This window comes from Labrus bergylta, chromosome 6 (genome assembly GCF_963930695.1).
Source record: "Labrus bergylta chromosome 6, fLabBer1.1, whole genome shotgun sequence".
Lineage (NCBI taxonomy): Eukaryota > Metazoa > Chordata > Actinopteri > Labriformes > Labridae > Labrus > Labrus bergylta.
The window spans coordinates 1,345,386-1,360,684 of NC_089200.1; the positions used below are offsets into that span (position 1 = coordinate 1,345,386).

At 42.2% G+C, this 15,299-nt stretch overlaps 1 protein-coding gene across 5 annotated transcripts; it reads left to right on the forward strand.

The window, feature by feature from the left end:
- The first annotated feature begins 440 nt into the window (after positions 1–440).
- On the forward strand, positions 441–14,385 carry LOC110001737 (uncharacterized). 5 transcript variants are annotated; one of them, XM_029281997.2, is made up of 6 exons: positions 441–654; positions 4,594–4,772; positions 6,064–6,183; positions 7,137–7,161; positions 7,680–7,727; positions 9,227–14,385. In XM_029281997.2, the coding sequence occupies exons 1-6, from the start codon at positions 606–608 to the stop codon at positions 9,430–9,432; spliced, it is 627 nt and encodes a 208-aa protein (XP_029137830.1). In that variant the 5' UTR covers positions 441–605; the 3' UTR covers positions 9,433–14,385. The 5 variants fall into 5 exon arrangements, with proteins under 5 accessions (XP_029137830.1, XP_065812487.1, XP_020512899.1 ...); XM_065956415.1 differs by having other exon boundaries at positions 447–654; positions 4,382–4,772; XM_020657243.3 differs by lacking the exon at positions 441–654 and adding an exon at positions 681–1,311.
- The last annotated feature ends 914 nt before the right edge of the window (positions 14,386–15,299 follow it).

Consider the following 15,299-nt stretch of genomic DNA (forward strand, 5'->3'; position numbering starts at 1 on the left):
ATGAGACATGAAACACAACCAGTATTCAATGTGCAAGCTGCCAATTGAACGGTGAGTTTAAACTACTCTATAAATGGGTTCATATATTTGTAAATCTGACTGTGAAAAAGTCAGTGCCTCACCGCCCGTCACTGAGTAACAGCCTGTTTGTTTGCTGTCCCATCACATGCAGCCACCGCCTTTCTTCAGGTTATTCCCCATCTGTACTCCCGTAAGCCTGCAGGAGTGCAGAGCCATAAAAGGACATGACCTGTTCGCGCCATTTCTCCGGGGGGGGGGCGGGTGTACGCAGAGTCCCGTGATAGGACAGGAAGAGGAGGAGGAGGAGTCGACGAAGGAGCGCAATACATAAAACCCAAAGCAGAACTGCTAAAGAGAACACACCTCTCATCACTCCATCCTCTAATCACTCCATCCTCTCATCACTCCATCCTCTCATCACTCCATCCTCTCATCACTCCATCCTCTCATCACTCCATCCTCTCGTCTCTCCATCCTCTCGTCTCTCCATCCTCTCCTCACTCCATCCTCTCGTCTCTCCATCCTCTCATCACTCCATCCTCTCATCACTCCATCCTCTCATCACTCCATCCTCTCGCAGCATCATGAACCTGACCGAGACGTTCACGACTCTCCCGAAACGGATCCTTGTCGGTAAGTTTTAGGAAGACGACCCGTGTGTTTCTTTTTTACGCATCCCAACCAAACCCCATGAAGTAATGTGCTGATTTAAGAGAGAGAGCTGTGTGTTCAGGCTGTTGAATCCTTTCATGACGTTTTAAAGACTTAATGATGATTCTAACCATCGGCAGACACATTCCAACCAAAACCCCCATGAACACAGTAAGTCTTAGGTAGATGGATACTTTATTAACCCCTGCAGGAAATTATAGATACAGCAGCTGCAACGACAGTCAGAAAAACATGACCTCAAAAATACTCAAATCAGTTTGAAAACCCGACTGAAATCTACAAATGATTAAGATGGAGATAAGATTGAGTTAGACTGCTGCTGCTCAACAGATATGCAGAAGTGCAATAACACTTTAAATTCAACACCAGTTAAACTGTGACACCTGTCGGCTCCCCGCGTTAATTCAGAGAAACAGAGAAACCAGATCTATATTCTTGGGGGCTTCCCGTCTGGCTGCAGATGTGTGGGCGGCTCAAGAGGCGGAGGCATCCTCTCACGGTCCGCTGCATTAGAGGGAGTGTGTGTTTCATCAGTCGCTCCTCACTGTCAAGGAGAGAACACGTTTATTTATTCCTTCACCTGAACGACCATGATGAAGACTTTGATGCCACTGCTCGGTGAGTCTGAGGACAGCTTTCTAAAACGTTTTAACCAAATCACCACTGAGAGGAAGTCGGTGATTAAAGAGTGAGAGGAGAGCTGGCACCCGCAGGTCGGAGTGAGTGTGATGACATTTGTTACCTTCTCCTCAAACCAAAAACAACAACAACAACAACAACAACAACAACGTGGCTTTACGTTACAATAATAATCAGTAGTCTCTCTCTCTCTGATAGTTGAACTACACATTTGTGTATATGTTTATGTTGTTTGTTACTTCTCTAAAGAATGCTTCGTCTATAGATTCTTTATTTCTAAGCATGTACTATGTATGGAAGCTTTTGGTAGTAAAGTTGTCGTAAATCGGTAAAATGTTTGAAGGTGAACCGTGTCAGGTATTCCCGTAAATGCGTCTGTGAGAAACGGCACGGGAGGGTTTTTTCGGGACTTCCCTGGAGGAACAGGTCGATTCAGGACGAGTGCAGGAATGGAGGAAGATTCTCGAGAGTTGAAGCCGTGAGAACGGTTGCCTAGGGAACTGGGTCACGTGATAACGCTTTCTGCACGAGTTTCACACTGTTTCATCACACCCTGCCTGACGTAATATACTGTGTGCGTGTGTGTGTGGGTCTGTGTCTGTGTGTGTGTGTGTGTGTGTGTGTATGTCTGTGTGTGTCTGTGTCTGTGTCTGTGTCTGTGTGTGTGTGTGTGTGTATGTCTGTGTGTGTCTGTGTCTGTGTCTGTGTCTGTGTGTGTGTGTGTGTGTGTCTGTGTCTGTGTCTGTGTCTGTGTGTGTGTCTGTGTGTGTGTGTGTCTGTGTGTGTGTGTGTCTGTGTGTGTGTGTGTGTGTGTGTCTGTGTGTGTGTGTGTGTGTGTGTGTGTGTGTAGATTCAGTTTGACATGTTGTCTCTTATCATGTTTCATTAGAGAGGTGTGGCTCTCTGCTTGTTGTTTCAAAGGACAGATGAGTCAATAAGGAAGAAAGCGGTCGTCAGAAAAATCATTGAGTTGTTTTGATGTGAAGTAAAATAACAAAACAACAGGAAGTGTGTGTTATTGTGTCAGAGGTCACGCGTTAGTTTCAGTTTGACGGACGCCACCTGAGAACATTTAAATACTGAGGAAGTCTCATTGGAGTTCTTAGAAATCATGGAGAGAACATGTTTTGACCCAAAAAGAAAAAAGAAACCAACCCTGTGCATAATTTCTGACCAAAGTCACTAAACCCACCTTCATATTAAATCTGGTCCTCATTCAGAACTTGCCCTGAACACTTGATGACTTTAAGCCTTTTCAGCACCAGAGAAATCCAGTAGTAGTCGTCTGTACATCCACATAAAGGAACCAGTTACAGCTAACTCTGCATACTTTAAATCGTCCTGATATTCACAGAAAACCAGCACTTTTCATTACTGCAGAACCTGCCTGAGAATGGTAACGATTTGAAGTTGATCTCAGTATCGGAGACATCCAGTCTCAGCTGTCCGTACGTCCATGAGTGCACTGCAAACAGGAAGTAGTAATAGCTCATTCGGCATCATTTATGTGCACCGGTTTGGACTGCGCGTAAATAAAAGTTCATAAACCTAACAAAGAATGAACAGAAAAACAATGGTGATCATAAGTGCAGAACCTGCCCCCCCCCCAGCAGCTACCTGGGACCACGCACTTCCTTTGTACATCCCCCAAAGCATTATGGGAACTGCAGTTTGGAGGCAAAACAAAGAATAGTAACTGCAGAGAAATGTGTGATGCAATCATGATGTAATGTAGTCATGTGACTCTCCGGTTACAGCAGCATGTGCGGAAAACGAAAGGTCTGTTGTGAAATACAGGAAACCAGTTCAACAGCTGCGATTTCCCATGTGGCCCGGCTGCAAATCAAAGAAGCCAGAGTTAAATATATACTTCTTATAGTTTCATTGATTTACTGTTTGTCTTCACAGCGTGTTAAATCTGGGTCAGAGCAGTTACAGGTCAGGTTTCCTTCTTCACACGCCCTCCGAGATAATCGGTACACATGTACTACAAAAACAAACACGCCCACCGTAAGTAAATCACTCAGCATGCTCCAGTGAGTTAAAGTGTAAAGAGAACTAATCCTCTCAGCTGTTATCAGCTCTTCAATAAGCTGTTTAAACAATCTCAGACACAGGCCACAAAAAAGAGATAACGGGCTGAGGCGAGTAGCACACACCTCCTGGCAGATATTTAATCATCCAGTGTGTTTACATGGACTTGAGAATCCGGGTTGTGAGTCTCCTCCTGGTTTGGATCATATCTGGATATTCTACAATTCATGTAGCAGACGCTTTTATCCAAAGTGAACATCAGAGAGGAAGAACAACACAAGCAAGGATCTAGAGAGGAGGAGACAACGACAGGAAGTGTAAACAAACAGCTTTAAGTCTGATCAGACACACAGGTGCTGACAGGAAGTGACCAGAGGTGCTGACAGGAAGTGACCAGAGACAGCGGGTGCACAGGTAGTCGGCAGCTGTCAGAAACCATGGTGAAAGTGTATACATGCCACATGCTACTCGATTCCTGAAATCAGGATATGATGTTTACATGAACAAACACAAAACCGAGATACTCAAGTCCATGTAAACACACTCATTACAAACAATTCAGGATTTATTTTTTGCTTTAAGATGTAAGCCCGGACTCGTCAGCGGAGTGTGGCTTAGAATAAGTGGAATGAGATATTCTTGACCTCTCAGGTGAGAGTCTGATGTTCTCACTCGGTTGTTTGTTTGCTCGGGCGGGCCAGTTGAATGGGAAGTTTTCGTTTTCCCTTTCCACTCGTCCTTATCAGACAATGCGCTAAAATGACTCAGCTTTTCCACTCCCTCCTGGATTAGAGGCGATGAAGCAATCGAGGAGGAAAGAGCCAAGTGAAACAAAGCAAACCACAAATATGTCTGAACACATGCTAACTTTTTCTGCAGCTCCTTCTGAACAGTCCTGACAGTTTAGCTCTCAGGAAGGTTTTATCACCCTGCCTTCCCTGTAGTTTTGACTCCTCTGCTTTCAAACACTCTGTATCTGATCATTTCTCCTTCATCTCCTTTCCTCTCTCTGCAGATTAGATCCTTTCCTCCTTTCCTCCTGTAACTCTGTACCTTTCCACTCTGATGGCCACCTCACACTATGATTCATGAGAAGGTTTTTAAAGACCCACCTAGACCTCCGGAGTCCAGTCCAGGGTTCAGGTGTACCTAAAACGTATTACCTAACCCGTAAACAATTAAATAATGTTTCTGCTGAATGAGATTGTTTTTCTTCTTCACTTCCAGTTTCTGTTCTGATGATGATGATGATGATGATAATGAAGATCCAGTGTTCTTCGGCTGCAGTACCAGAACAACAGCACCCAACATGCAGCGCCAGCAGACAAACGGATGACATCGTCTTATACCAGCTGTCCCCTATGATCTGGTCACCTGGCTGTAGGAGAAGCTGGGAGACTGAAGATGTAAGTAACCAAGAGAAATAGGTTTAAAACTGAGGAGCTATAAAGGTCCAATCAGTGAGCTGTGTAGAGAGTGAGATGATAAAGGTATCTTACTCTCTGATCATTAAGGAAACATGTTGAAGTGCTGGCTTCTCTGACAACAATGCAGCAGCCAGTATGTCCTCCTTCTAACTTTACATTCTGCTCCTGAATGCTCTGGATTTGTTTGGACCAGAGAAGGTAGGCGCTTTTAAGACCCCCCCCCCCACACGGCTGTTTTGGACGCCCCTCGGTTTGTCAGATATGAGAGCAGTTATCAGGTCAACAGGTGTTGCAGCGATGGAAGCGGTCAAGAGAAGTGGTTCAGATAGAAGTGATTGTACCCGACCTAAAAAGCCTCTGCATGTTTCTAATAAGCTCCACGAGCAGAAACGTGCTCAAACTAGGATCAATATTGGAGATGCTTTTGAAAAATGGAGAGAGGTTAGAACACAGAAAGGTTTACAGACCCATGCAGAGCTGGATAAACACTGAAGCTTCAGAGTCCACCACATGGTGACCTGAGTGAGCATCCACTCTAGAGAGGAGGGGGGGGGGAGACAGCTCTCTATGATGTTTAGAATTTAGACTGCAGTACTCATTTTAAACACTAGGGGTTCAGAGTTACATATTGCTCTTTAAATAAACTTTGATTTGGACCTGATTGAACAGATTTTTTTCCCAGATTAAATGAGTATTCTAAAGTTAAGAAACACCCAGAGAGCAGTCAAAATGGAGCACAGTTGATTGAACACGGCATCACACAGGATCACCGGAAATACAGTGGCATTTGTGGCTTACATTAGATCTAAATTTAGACCCTAGTTCCTGTGGTCCAAATGGACACAGTTCCTCAAAGGGTCCCTCGTTTCAGGGGTAAGTTCATGCTGTTAAAAAGTGGCTGAGGTGTCACTCTTTTACTTCCCTTCCTGCCCAACATGATGTGATTGAGCAATCCTCTCTGCCAGCAAAATGATCTGGAAAGTCCCTTCAACTCCACTGCTGCCATCTCTTGTCTTCTCATCAGACTTTTTTTTAAAGACTTCAGAATACACAGTGAAATGAAAAATGATGATTGTAAAAGCTCACCTGACCTCCCCTGCCACCCTCTCCCCACACAGTTGGTATAAGAAAGAAAATCAAGTCATTTCATTGCAATGTTTCAGGAATTACATATTTCTCCAGATCTTCAAAACCATTGATCTCATTCACAAGTCCTTTTTGAGTAAATCTGCATTCATAATGAAGCTGTCTGCCTCTGCTTATTTTTCAGGGGACCTCCATCGTCCTTCAATTCCAACACGATCCCAATCGGGTACTGAATGTGACGATGGCATCCATCACACTAAAAAACTGCACGAGCGTCCTGCGTTTTATGTGGCAGTGCACAGAGGTAAAGAACATCTTATTCTCAAGATTCGATGCAAACACCTGACGTTAATAACTTTCATTCAGATTAGAAATATTGAATAAAGGAATGTGAACATGTGAGGGGATTCCCCAGATTTCTGTCTAACCAGCCGGTTGAGATTTGGATTCAGAGCATGGGAGTGTTTTGTGGCAGACAGTCAAGTTTTCTTGCTAAACACTTTGTGTGATTGGTAAAATATAATAAAGGTATCAAACCCTCAAAGTCCCTCGATGAATTAAAAATTATCTACTTACACAGGAGTGAAAAGAAGAGCTTTTAGCTTTATTATCCTGAGGGCCAACGTTGCAGAGCAGCTTGCAATTAAATGTTGAAAAGAGTAGAGCACAACCGATCAATCAGCTAGCCGATAATATCGGCTGATATTAGCATATCCAGTGACAATCAGTATCGGCTGATTTTATCCCAGATATGCACCAATATTACTAAATTTATTCACCAGTCAAATATCATTTAATTTGAGTATCTTCGGATTACACCAGCAGTTCTCTGGCATCACTCTTCAGAGCGTCGAGCGGTGATGTATGTACATGCTCACTTACTTTCCAGTTGAGTGGCCATCTTGTCTTCATTATAAATCTTTTCCACAATTGTTTGATAGCTGCATTTTAGGGATCAACACAATACATGTGTGCATCTATCTCTACAGATTGTACATATCTAAGAAAGTTATCGGTATCCAATTTCTTTCCCTGCCAAACATCGATAATGGTATCGGCCTCAAAAATCCTGCATCGGTCGGGCCCTGGAAAACAGTACAAATATCTATAAGCAAAGATTAGCCTACAAACCTAATTTAGATTTTATATTGCTCATGAAATCATTATCACTGTGTTTGTTGATCTTTGCTCTCAGTTGTTCTTGTTTTATTCCCATTTTATATTTGATCTCTCTGTGTGTTTGTTTCCTTCCTGCAGATCCGAGAGAAAGTGAACTGCTCATGTGAGTATTGAAGTTGCAGAATAACCAAATACACAACACGATACAGTTTTTATGCTCCTAAAGCAGTGTTACCACATAAAGACGATAGTGTGCGCGACAGAGAAAAGACAATTTGTATGTTTTGGGGATGTCAGCTTTAACATGTTTATTGTGTTGCAATAAAGGTAATAAATTAATGCATTAAAGGAGCAGTATGTAACTCTGACCCCTAGTGTTTAAAATGGGTACCGTAGTCTAAATTCTGAACATCATAGAGAGCTGTCTCCCCCCCCCCTCTCTAGAGTGGATGCTCACTCAGGTCACCATGTGGTGGACACTGAAGCTTCAGTGTTTATCCAGCTCTGCATGGGTGTGTAAAGAAAAAGGCACGCTCTCTGTGGACACAGGCCCTTATGTTGTAAGACCAGTTAGCTCTTCTATACACTTTTAGAAACGTGTATTTTGATGTGTGTGCTTTAATGTTTCAGATGTGGTGTCATGACTTTTTAGTAACGGATTATTTCTTCCCCTGCCAACAGTTAACTGCAGCATTCCACTTCTTCAGGAGAAACCTCAACCACAGATTGGTGAGTCAACACCTGTTTCCTTAACACATTCAATGATGTTTGTGGTTTTAAGTCATCACTGAAGGTCTATAAAAACCACAGCTCAGCCTCAGGAGGCCTCGAGGGGGAAAACGCCTGTTAATACACAGCTTTCTAAGTCTGGGTTACAATTTGAAGGGGGGGGGGGGGGGTGAACGATTAAAACAACAACATATCCTGCACAAAAAACTTTTGATATGATGTTCAATCAGACAGCCCTCTACAATGTTTTAAATTCGGTACGCTTTTTAAACACTAGGTGTCAGAGTTGCATATTGCCGCATTATTCCTGAGACTGTCTACAGATTAACGTCCTTCAATTCTGTACAGAAGGGAGAGAGTAGAAAAACAGCCACATCCAAGTTTTTCCAATAATTATTAGAGAGGGAGAGGTTATCTTTCGGCCTCTCATAAAATCCCCTCTGAGTAGTTTCACATTCAACCGTACCTGTGATGAAACCACTAGTGATGACTCACTGTTATTGTAGCAGTGAGTCATGAAACACTGTTTGCACCTGTGTTTGCACACAGGTGCTCTGTAACACTATACAGTGTTTGTGCTTCTGCAAAAGGGAAACTCTTTGATTGTTGAAATCTATATAGCACCCTCTGCTGGTGAAAGAGAACTGCTAGTTTAATACAATGATACTCAAATTAAATGCTATTTGACCAGTAAATAAATCTAGTAATATCGCACATATCTGCTTAAAAATAACCAATATTGATAGTCACTGGATATGGTAATATTGGCCGATATTATCGGCTAGCTGATTTATCGGTTCCACATAGTCCGCGTTCGCTTCAGTCCGTCCAGTACCACAGTTTTGCTCCGTCGGACGGCATGCTCCCTTTCCCACTGGATACGTTTTTGGAATTTGAGCGCAGCCATAAGCAGCTGTTTTCACATCACAGGGGAACTTCATTCAAAGTCTATTTTGACGTAATGTTGATAGTGATGGAAAAAAGGATTGTGAGTCTGTATATTGTGTTTTATTTTGAAATTGATTGGATGCTCAGTGTGTTTCCTTGTTTGACTACCTGTCCGGCTCGTAGCGACACTAAGGAGCAGAGCGTAGTGACGCTGCTGGCACACTCCGGAGATGGATCGCGGCAGTCGCTTTGGAAACACAATCATTGACTAGAGTGGCAGCGAACAACAGTGTAGTGTGCGGCGCTGATGGGCCGCTGCGTGCACGGACTATGTGGAAATTGGGGGTCAGAAACCATAAAGAAGAGTTGTTTAAATATAGGAGGTTGGACTGACAGAGTGACATTACCATGATCTTGCACTTGAACTGTTGTTAATTTACTGCTCTGTGTGCCTTTGAATTGCCCCCCGGGGACAAATAAAGTTTTTTGAATTGAATTGAATTGAATCTTAGAGCCACTTTGTCTATGTGGTACTTACGTTTTTAGTTGTGGTAGCCACGTTCAATGTTAAAAAACCTCACCTGTTTCCTCTTGTATTGATCTCCTTTCAGTCAACACCACCCAGCTGTGCTTCGCTGAAGGAGTTTGTGTGGAACTGCGAATAATTGTTGCTGTTGTTATCAGCACAGCCGTTATTCTAGCCATCGCTTTGGGTTTTTGCATCTGGAAGTACGTCATCAAGCGCAAAATACGCACTGCAGTGGAGACAGCTACGTACACTTCTGTGACTGACCAGGTTAAAATGGAGGGAGGGTAGATTGATCCAGGGTCCTAGGAATATTATTGCAGTTTTTCTTTTCCTGAAAATATAGCCACCCAAGGTTTACTGAAGTCAAACCTCGAACCATCAGGATTAGAAATGTCATTTTTCTTTTTAAAAACCCTTTAAAAATGTTTTTTTGGGGTGTGTGGGTGAGAAAGGGTGACATTTGTTCTTTTTTTTGTTATTGTTTATTCACTGTAAATGTCAAAAAGATTCACACACAGGTTAAAGGTCACCCATGCAGAGCTGTGAACCAACACAGAAAATTAGGAGTTGTGGTGTAAGGATAAACGTCTTTCGGTCAAGAAATAGCCCCTAATTGACTTTGAACATTCCCCTAAATGATAGCTAAAACTCCGCTAAACATGTGCTCCCAGCTTGGGCAAAGTTAGAATTGTCTTAATGTCTAAGAAAAATTCTGTTTCCATGAAATATGACCTTTTAATAGCAGATACTTCACCGAGTTTTAAGCCAAAAATGAGTTTATGCAGTATTCAAGCAAAGGAAGAGAAAGTATTATCTTTGCTTTAATCGTCTGCAACCATAGAAAAGTCATTGATAGTTCTGATCTTAAAAATAAAGCAGAGTGGCATCTGTGTTAAAAAAAAGACTTGGGCTGATGCCACCTGTTTGACAGACGACGATAAGACACTGCAAGTATATATGACCTTAAAATTAAGCTAACAGAGATCCATTCTAAATGCTGACGCCTTAAAGGGTCTCTTAGTATTTCTCAGTCTAGTAAATCGATCTTTCAGTATTCTCATCTTCGTGGCTTTGTTACTGTCTCTGAAGAAGTTCCCCCGTCTAAACAAAATCTCTAGAGGGGATTCAGACAGTGAGGCCAAATCCGTTAGCCCAGATTTAGAAAAAATACTGAAAACTAAATCTGACTGCAGCATCACACACATCAGGAGAATCTTAACAGATATTTTTCTCCATAACCTTGCTCATGCACTCACTACAAGATATGAAAATCATGGCACATCACAGATTTATGGGATTTACCAAGATAATCGTGCCCTGATTATCAACGCACCACCTCACGTTACCTCGAATTTGTGATTTTAATGCTTCGTGCAGAGATGACAAAAACGGGTGAAAAAATGTCTGGGGAGACGCAGACAACATGGGTTGTCTGTTCTTCAGTGAGAGCAGGAGGTCAGATTGTAACTGTTATATGCATTACAGTTGAGACAGGACAGTGGATAGAGTCGGAAATCAGAGAAAGAGAAAGTGGGAATGACAGGCGGGAAAGGACCTGGGCCACCCGCTTGGAAAACTACAGCCTCCATACATGGGGCGCACGCACTAACCACTGCGCCACCAGTGCCGCATATCAAACAAAAATTGGAGCAGCCCCGACGCTCTTTGAGCAAATCAGGGGCGTTCAGATAGGATCTTTATACGACTCACACTACCGGATAATCGGTTCAGAGAAGCTGGAGAGTCGGGAACAGCCGTGCAATTGTCAGGAAGCAGGAATCAAACCTCAAATCGGCCTGATTATCCTGCATTCTGAGCCAGGCTTCTGTGTGTTCCCTCACTGGTCCCCGAAAACGAAAAAAAAAAGGGAGTTCACCCCTATACTGCTTCAAACTAAAGATTTACCCAAGCTGTTATTTACACCACAAAATCTAACACTAAAAAGATGACTGATTCAAAAGGTCAGAAAATAACACAAAAATCTTAAATGAAAATCGACATTATATGCAGTTAAAGTGTCTTAATACATATCTCCAACTGTGGAAGTTGGAATAGCTATTATATTATTGTGATATATTATAAAATAAATGATATCTATGATAAACAATACTTATATATATATAAAATACCGTAAAATCCGGAGAATAAATCGCACCGTTACATAAGACAGTCTTATAAAGTAAGAGTAAAGTGTAGTCCTGCGTGACAATTTCAATCGTGTTCAGCGAAGTCTACAATGTGCAGTTTCTGTGCAGCTATGTCGCTCTTTTAGTTCCGTCCATTTTCACTTCATGCTGTTTGCACCCTTACTAGCTACGGTAGGCTATTTCAGATCTCATCCTACGATGAAAGTTGTGAAGTAGCCCACAGACCAAGCGGCTACCTAGGGTATTGAGAAATGAAGCCGATGCAGAAGTGCAAAATCCTGCAGTTCCTTGAGTGTCCCCTAGAGGCTGGTGGCAGAAGCACAGGAAGTCACATACACACCCATTCTAAAAAGCCTGTTTTTACAGCAGAGATTAATATGTTTACAGCCTGGTTCAAAAACCAAATAGGTGTGATTAGCTCATGTCTCGATCGGCTCACGCTTCATTCGTTTTGATTTATAAACGATACGTGTTATCCGTTGTAAGGCGTGTAGCTGTCCTGATTGACAGGTCAGCTACACGCTACATGTAATGGTTTGTTAAGAGACTTAAACCCGCCTCAGCTCCAAGTTTCTGCCTGTCGTTAGGTTGACACAGGCAGGTTGTCACGCTGCCCACCTCCACTGATCACTCGTTAACTTTATTGTAGGACTCTTTCAATCAACCCAGAACATGATTGTGACCACGTGATGGAGAAAAGATGTAAAAAAAAGTTACGCAGTCGGTGTCAGTGAATGGGGATTAATCTTCATTTGCAGCAGGTGGCGTGCAGTGGGTCATGGTGGCGGCTGCACTCGTGATAATGATGGCGTGCGTAAGCGTTTTGTACTGTGTATTAGTCCAATCACTGTATAGGACGCAGCCAATCGTTTAGATGAAAAATTGGTGTTAATACAGGATTTTACGGTACCTCATAGAGTTTCTGTGTTCACAGATAATAATAATAACATATATAATAATACATTTTATTCACAATGTCCTTTATATTGAAACAAACCATAAAGTGCGATAGTGAGTAAGTCTTTAGCAGGATAATTGAACAGAGCTGTGTGGAACAACGGCCTGTAAAATCTAGTGCATTAGTCAAGCCTAGAACAAGACATGCCCAAGACCAGAGTGCTCCGAGACCAAGACAAGACCGAGACAATAAGGGAGCGAGACATAGTCAAGACCAACATCATAAATATCAATGAAAAATCATCATGTTGTGTGCAGGGACACGGGGAAGGTTGTGGCCGTAACCGGGCGATCAAAATCAAACTACAAATTAATCAAAGTTATTTGTTCTTTTAAAAAGAGCCGTTTTCCTTCTAATCCCAATGATGATGTGGAAAAATAGCTTGTCAGTGGTGGTCTTCATTAAAAATCCTGAGTACGCCCAGTCTTACCGAGATTCCGAGACGAGAACGAGACCTTCAAAAAGTAGTCTTGAGACCTTGACCGATTTCGAGTACTACAACACTCGTAAAAACCAACCAAGGCCGAACAAACATAGACCATGAGATGAAAGAAACAAAGTTAGCGATCAGACAAAGATAGAAAACGGTCGACACAGACACTTTATCAAACCTGCAATGACAGCTTCAAACCACAGGGGTCGCCAAAGGGAACAGAACCGATCTTTCAGGTTTTTTTACGCTATGATAAGAGTAAAATTGGTTTACAACTCTGGTATGACTAGAAATCAGTTTTAACATGTTACTGTATCTTAAAGTCCAAAGCTGTAACCTGCTTTTATTTCATTTCCTCTTTAATGCCGTTATATATTCTGTGATTATTGTTTGCTTTCTGGGTTTTTCTTTTGATGTGAAGTGTTTCTGTTGTCAAAGTATACATGCTTTTATGCTTTTAAATTCACAAATCATCGATTCAGGGGTTACTTCAGTCTGCAGTTATTGTTTGTTTTTTTGGCCACTTGCAGTCATCAAAACTTTTTTTTTTTTTTTTAATCGGATCACGTTTACTTTGAAACAACAACCTTTGTGAAGCTGAGACCTGTCAATATTTGAGGATTTTACTGCTTGCTGAATGATGATCAGCCATAACAGAAATATTCTTGGTGTATTCTTGTTGCCTTGACGTTAAACTTTGATCTATTATGTTGACTTACTGAAACATAATGCCCTGTGTCCACTGAGCGTCTTTCTTTCATTGTTTCAATGAGTAGAGAGCGTTTGCAGCAGCAAGCTCAAGTTGAAAATCTTTCAACTCCTCAGAAAGGCGCTGTCTGCCTAAGGATCTCGTCTTGTACTCACATGCTCCTCGCTCCGTGTCTGATCGGGAAATAAACAATCTCAAATATAAAACATGCAGTAAAATGCAACGGAGCAGCTGTATGGTGCAACGGCACCAAACAGCTGTTGTCATAGAGACAGGACAGACGTGCAGTGCTTACCAGCGCACAGCCTGCGCTTAACTGCCCGGAAAAAACGGCAGGTGGACACAGAGCTTAACTCAGGTAAAAGGGATTCTTTTGATTTGTTGGGTATTTTGTTGTTTTATATATTTGTACTCGGATCATTTATTTTGAAGACTGGCTGGAGATATATATTTGCCTTTTGACCTTCCGTTTGCATACACCACCGTCTGCGTCAAGGAATGTAATTGTCAACAATCCTGGCTAGTCACTTCACCTGTAACTGGAGGAGGACACTAATAGTCTTTCCTCCGCGTGCTAACGTTACAGTTCGGACATGTTGATTATAAAACACTGGAACTAATTCATCTCCAGTTAGTTTGAAAGGCAAGTTTGTCTTTGACATGTCGTACAGATGTCAATAACTGCAGACTTGCTCATTGCCATTGTTGACCCTCTTACATCCCCTCTACTGGTCACGTACATACTGCATATTGCAACCACGTGGCATTACTGTTCTGATTACATGCACAGCCAACACTCCAAACAGACGCATGGTGCATGGTGCATGGTGCATGGTGCAGTGGTAAAAGCAAGTAAATCTCCAGCAGCCTTGATCATCACTTGTTGGCTATGATGTGTTTTTCGGGACCTTTCTGGCTTATCAACTATCAATTTATTTGTATCACTGTCTTTGCACTGGAGCTTTTTCTGCTAAATAAATTGATTTAAAATGGCTGCCTCAACGTTTCAATTATCTCTTCCTAAACATACACTCTGCAGAGACTCCCAGCTGGGAGGAGGATGTTCCCTCAACCACCAAATCCAGACTCATAGGTCAAAGAGTTTAACTTGAAGTATTAAATGGAAAGAGTTGTGGAGATATTCAGTGGATGCTGATCAAATGACACCATATGGTATTCTCCATTAATTAGCTCCAAGCTACTCACAGTTTGTAGTCCAAATGGTGTGGTGTTGCCCTCTGATCCCAAACGGTAAAATACCAACGCCTTGTCACACCTCTTTGAGTCTCCTTTCCTTATGTCACCTTGTTAAGAGTCTAGTTCAGTTACATTTAGGATTTAAAAAAAATGAAGCTGTTTAGTTTTGTGGGGAAATGTGTGTGTGTTAAAGGTCCAATCAGTAAGAATATGTAGAGAGTGAAATGATAAAGTGAGCTTACTATCTGATCAGACATTAAGGAAACATGCTATGTTGAAGTGCTGGCTTCTCTGATAACAATGCAGCAGCCAGTATGTCCTCCTTCTAACTTTAGATTCTGCTCCTGAATGCTCTGGATTTGTTTGGACCAGAGAAGGTAGGCGCTTTTAAGGCGACCCCCCCCCCACATGGCTGTTTTGGATGCCCCTCGGTTTGTCAGATATGAGAGCAGTTATCAGGTCAACAGGTGTTGCAGCGATGGAAGCGGTCAAGAGAAGTGGTTCAGATAGAAGTGATTGTACCCGACCTAAAAAGCCTCTGCATGTTTCTAATGAGCTCCAGGGAGACAGCTCTACAATGTTTTGAAATTGAAATAGAGTTACACTTTCCTCCTTTAATGAATCATGGCTATCCATTATTATTATTGACAGACTTATGTAATGGTAAATGGTAAATGGACTTGAGCTTATAAAGTGCTTTTCTAGTCTTCC

Bases quoted from the DNA above. Each gene is read 5' to 3' on its own strand.
- LOC110001737 (XM_029281997.2), top strand. From the start codon at position 606: ATGAACCTGACCGAGACGTTCACGACTCTCCCGAAACGGATCCTTGTC. The intron at 655-4,593 runs GTAAGTTTTAGG...CTTCACTTCCAG, and splicing joins CCCGAAACGGATCCTTGTCG to TTTCTGTTCTGATGATGATG. The intron at 7,728-9,226 runs GTGAGTCAACAC...ATCTCCTTTCAG, and splicing joins GAAACCTCAACCACAGATTG to TCAACACCACCCAGCTGTGC.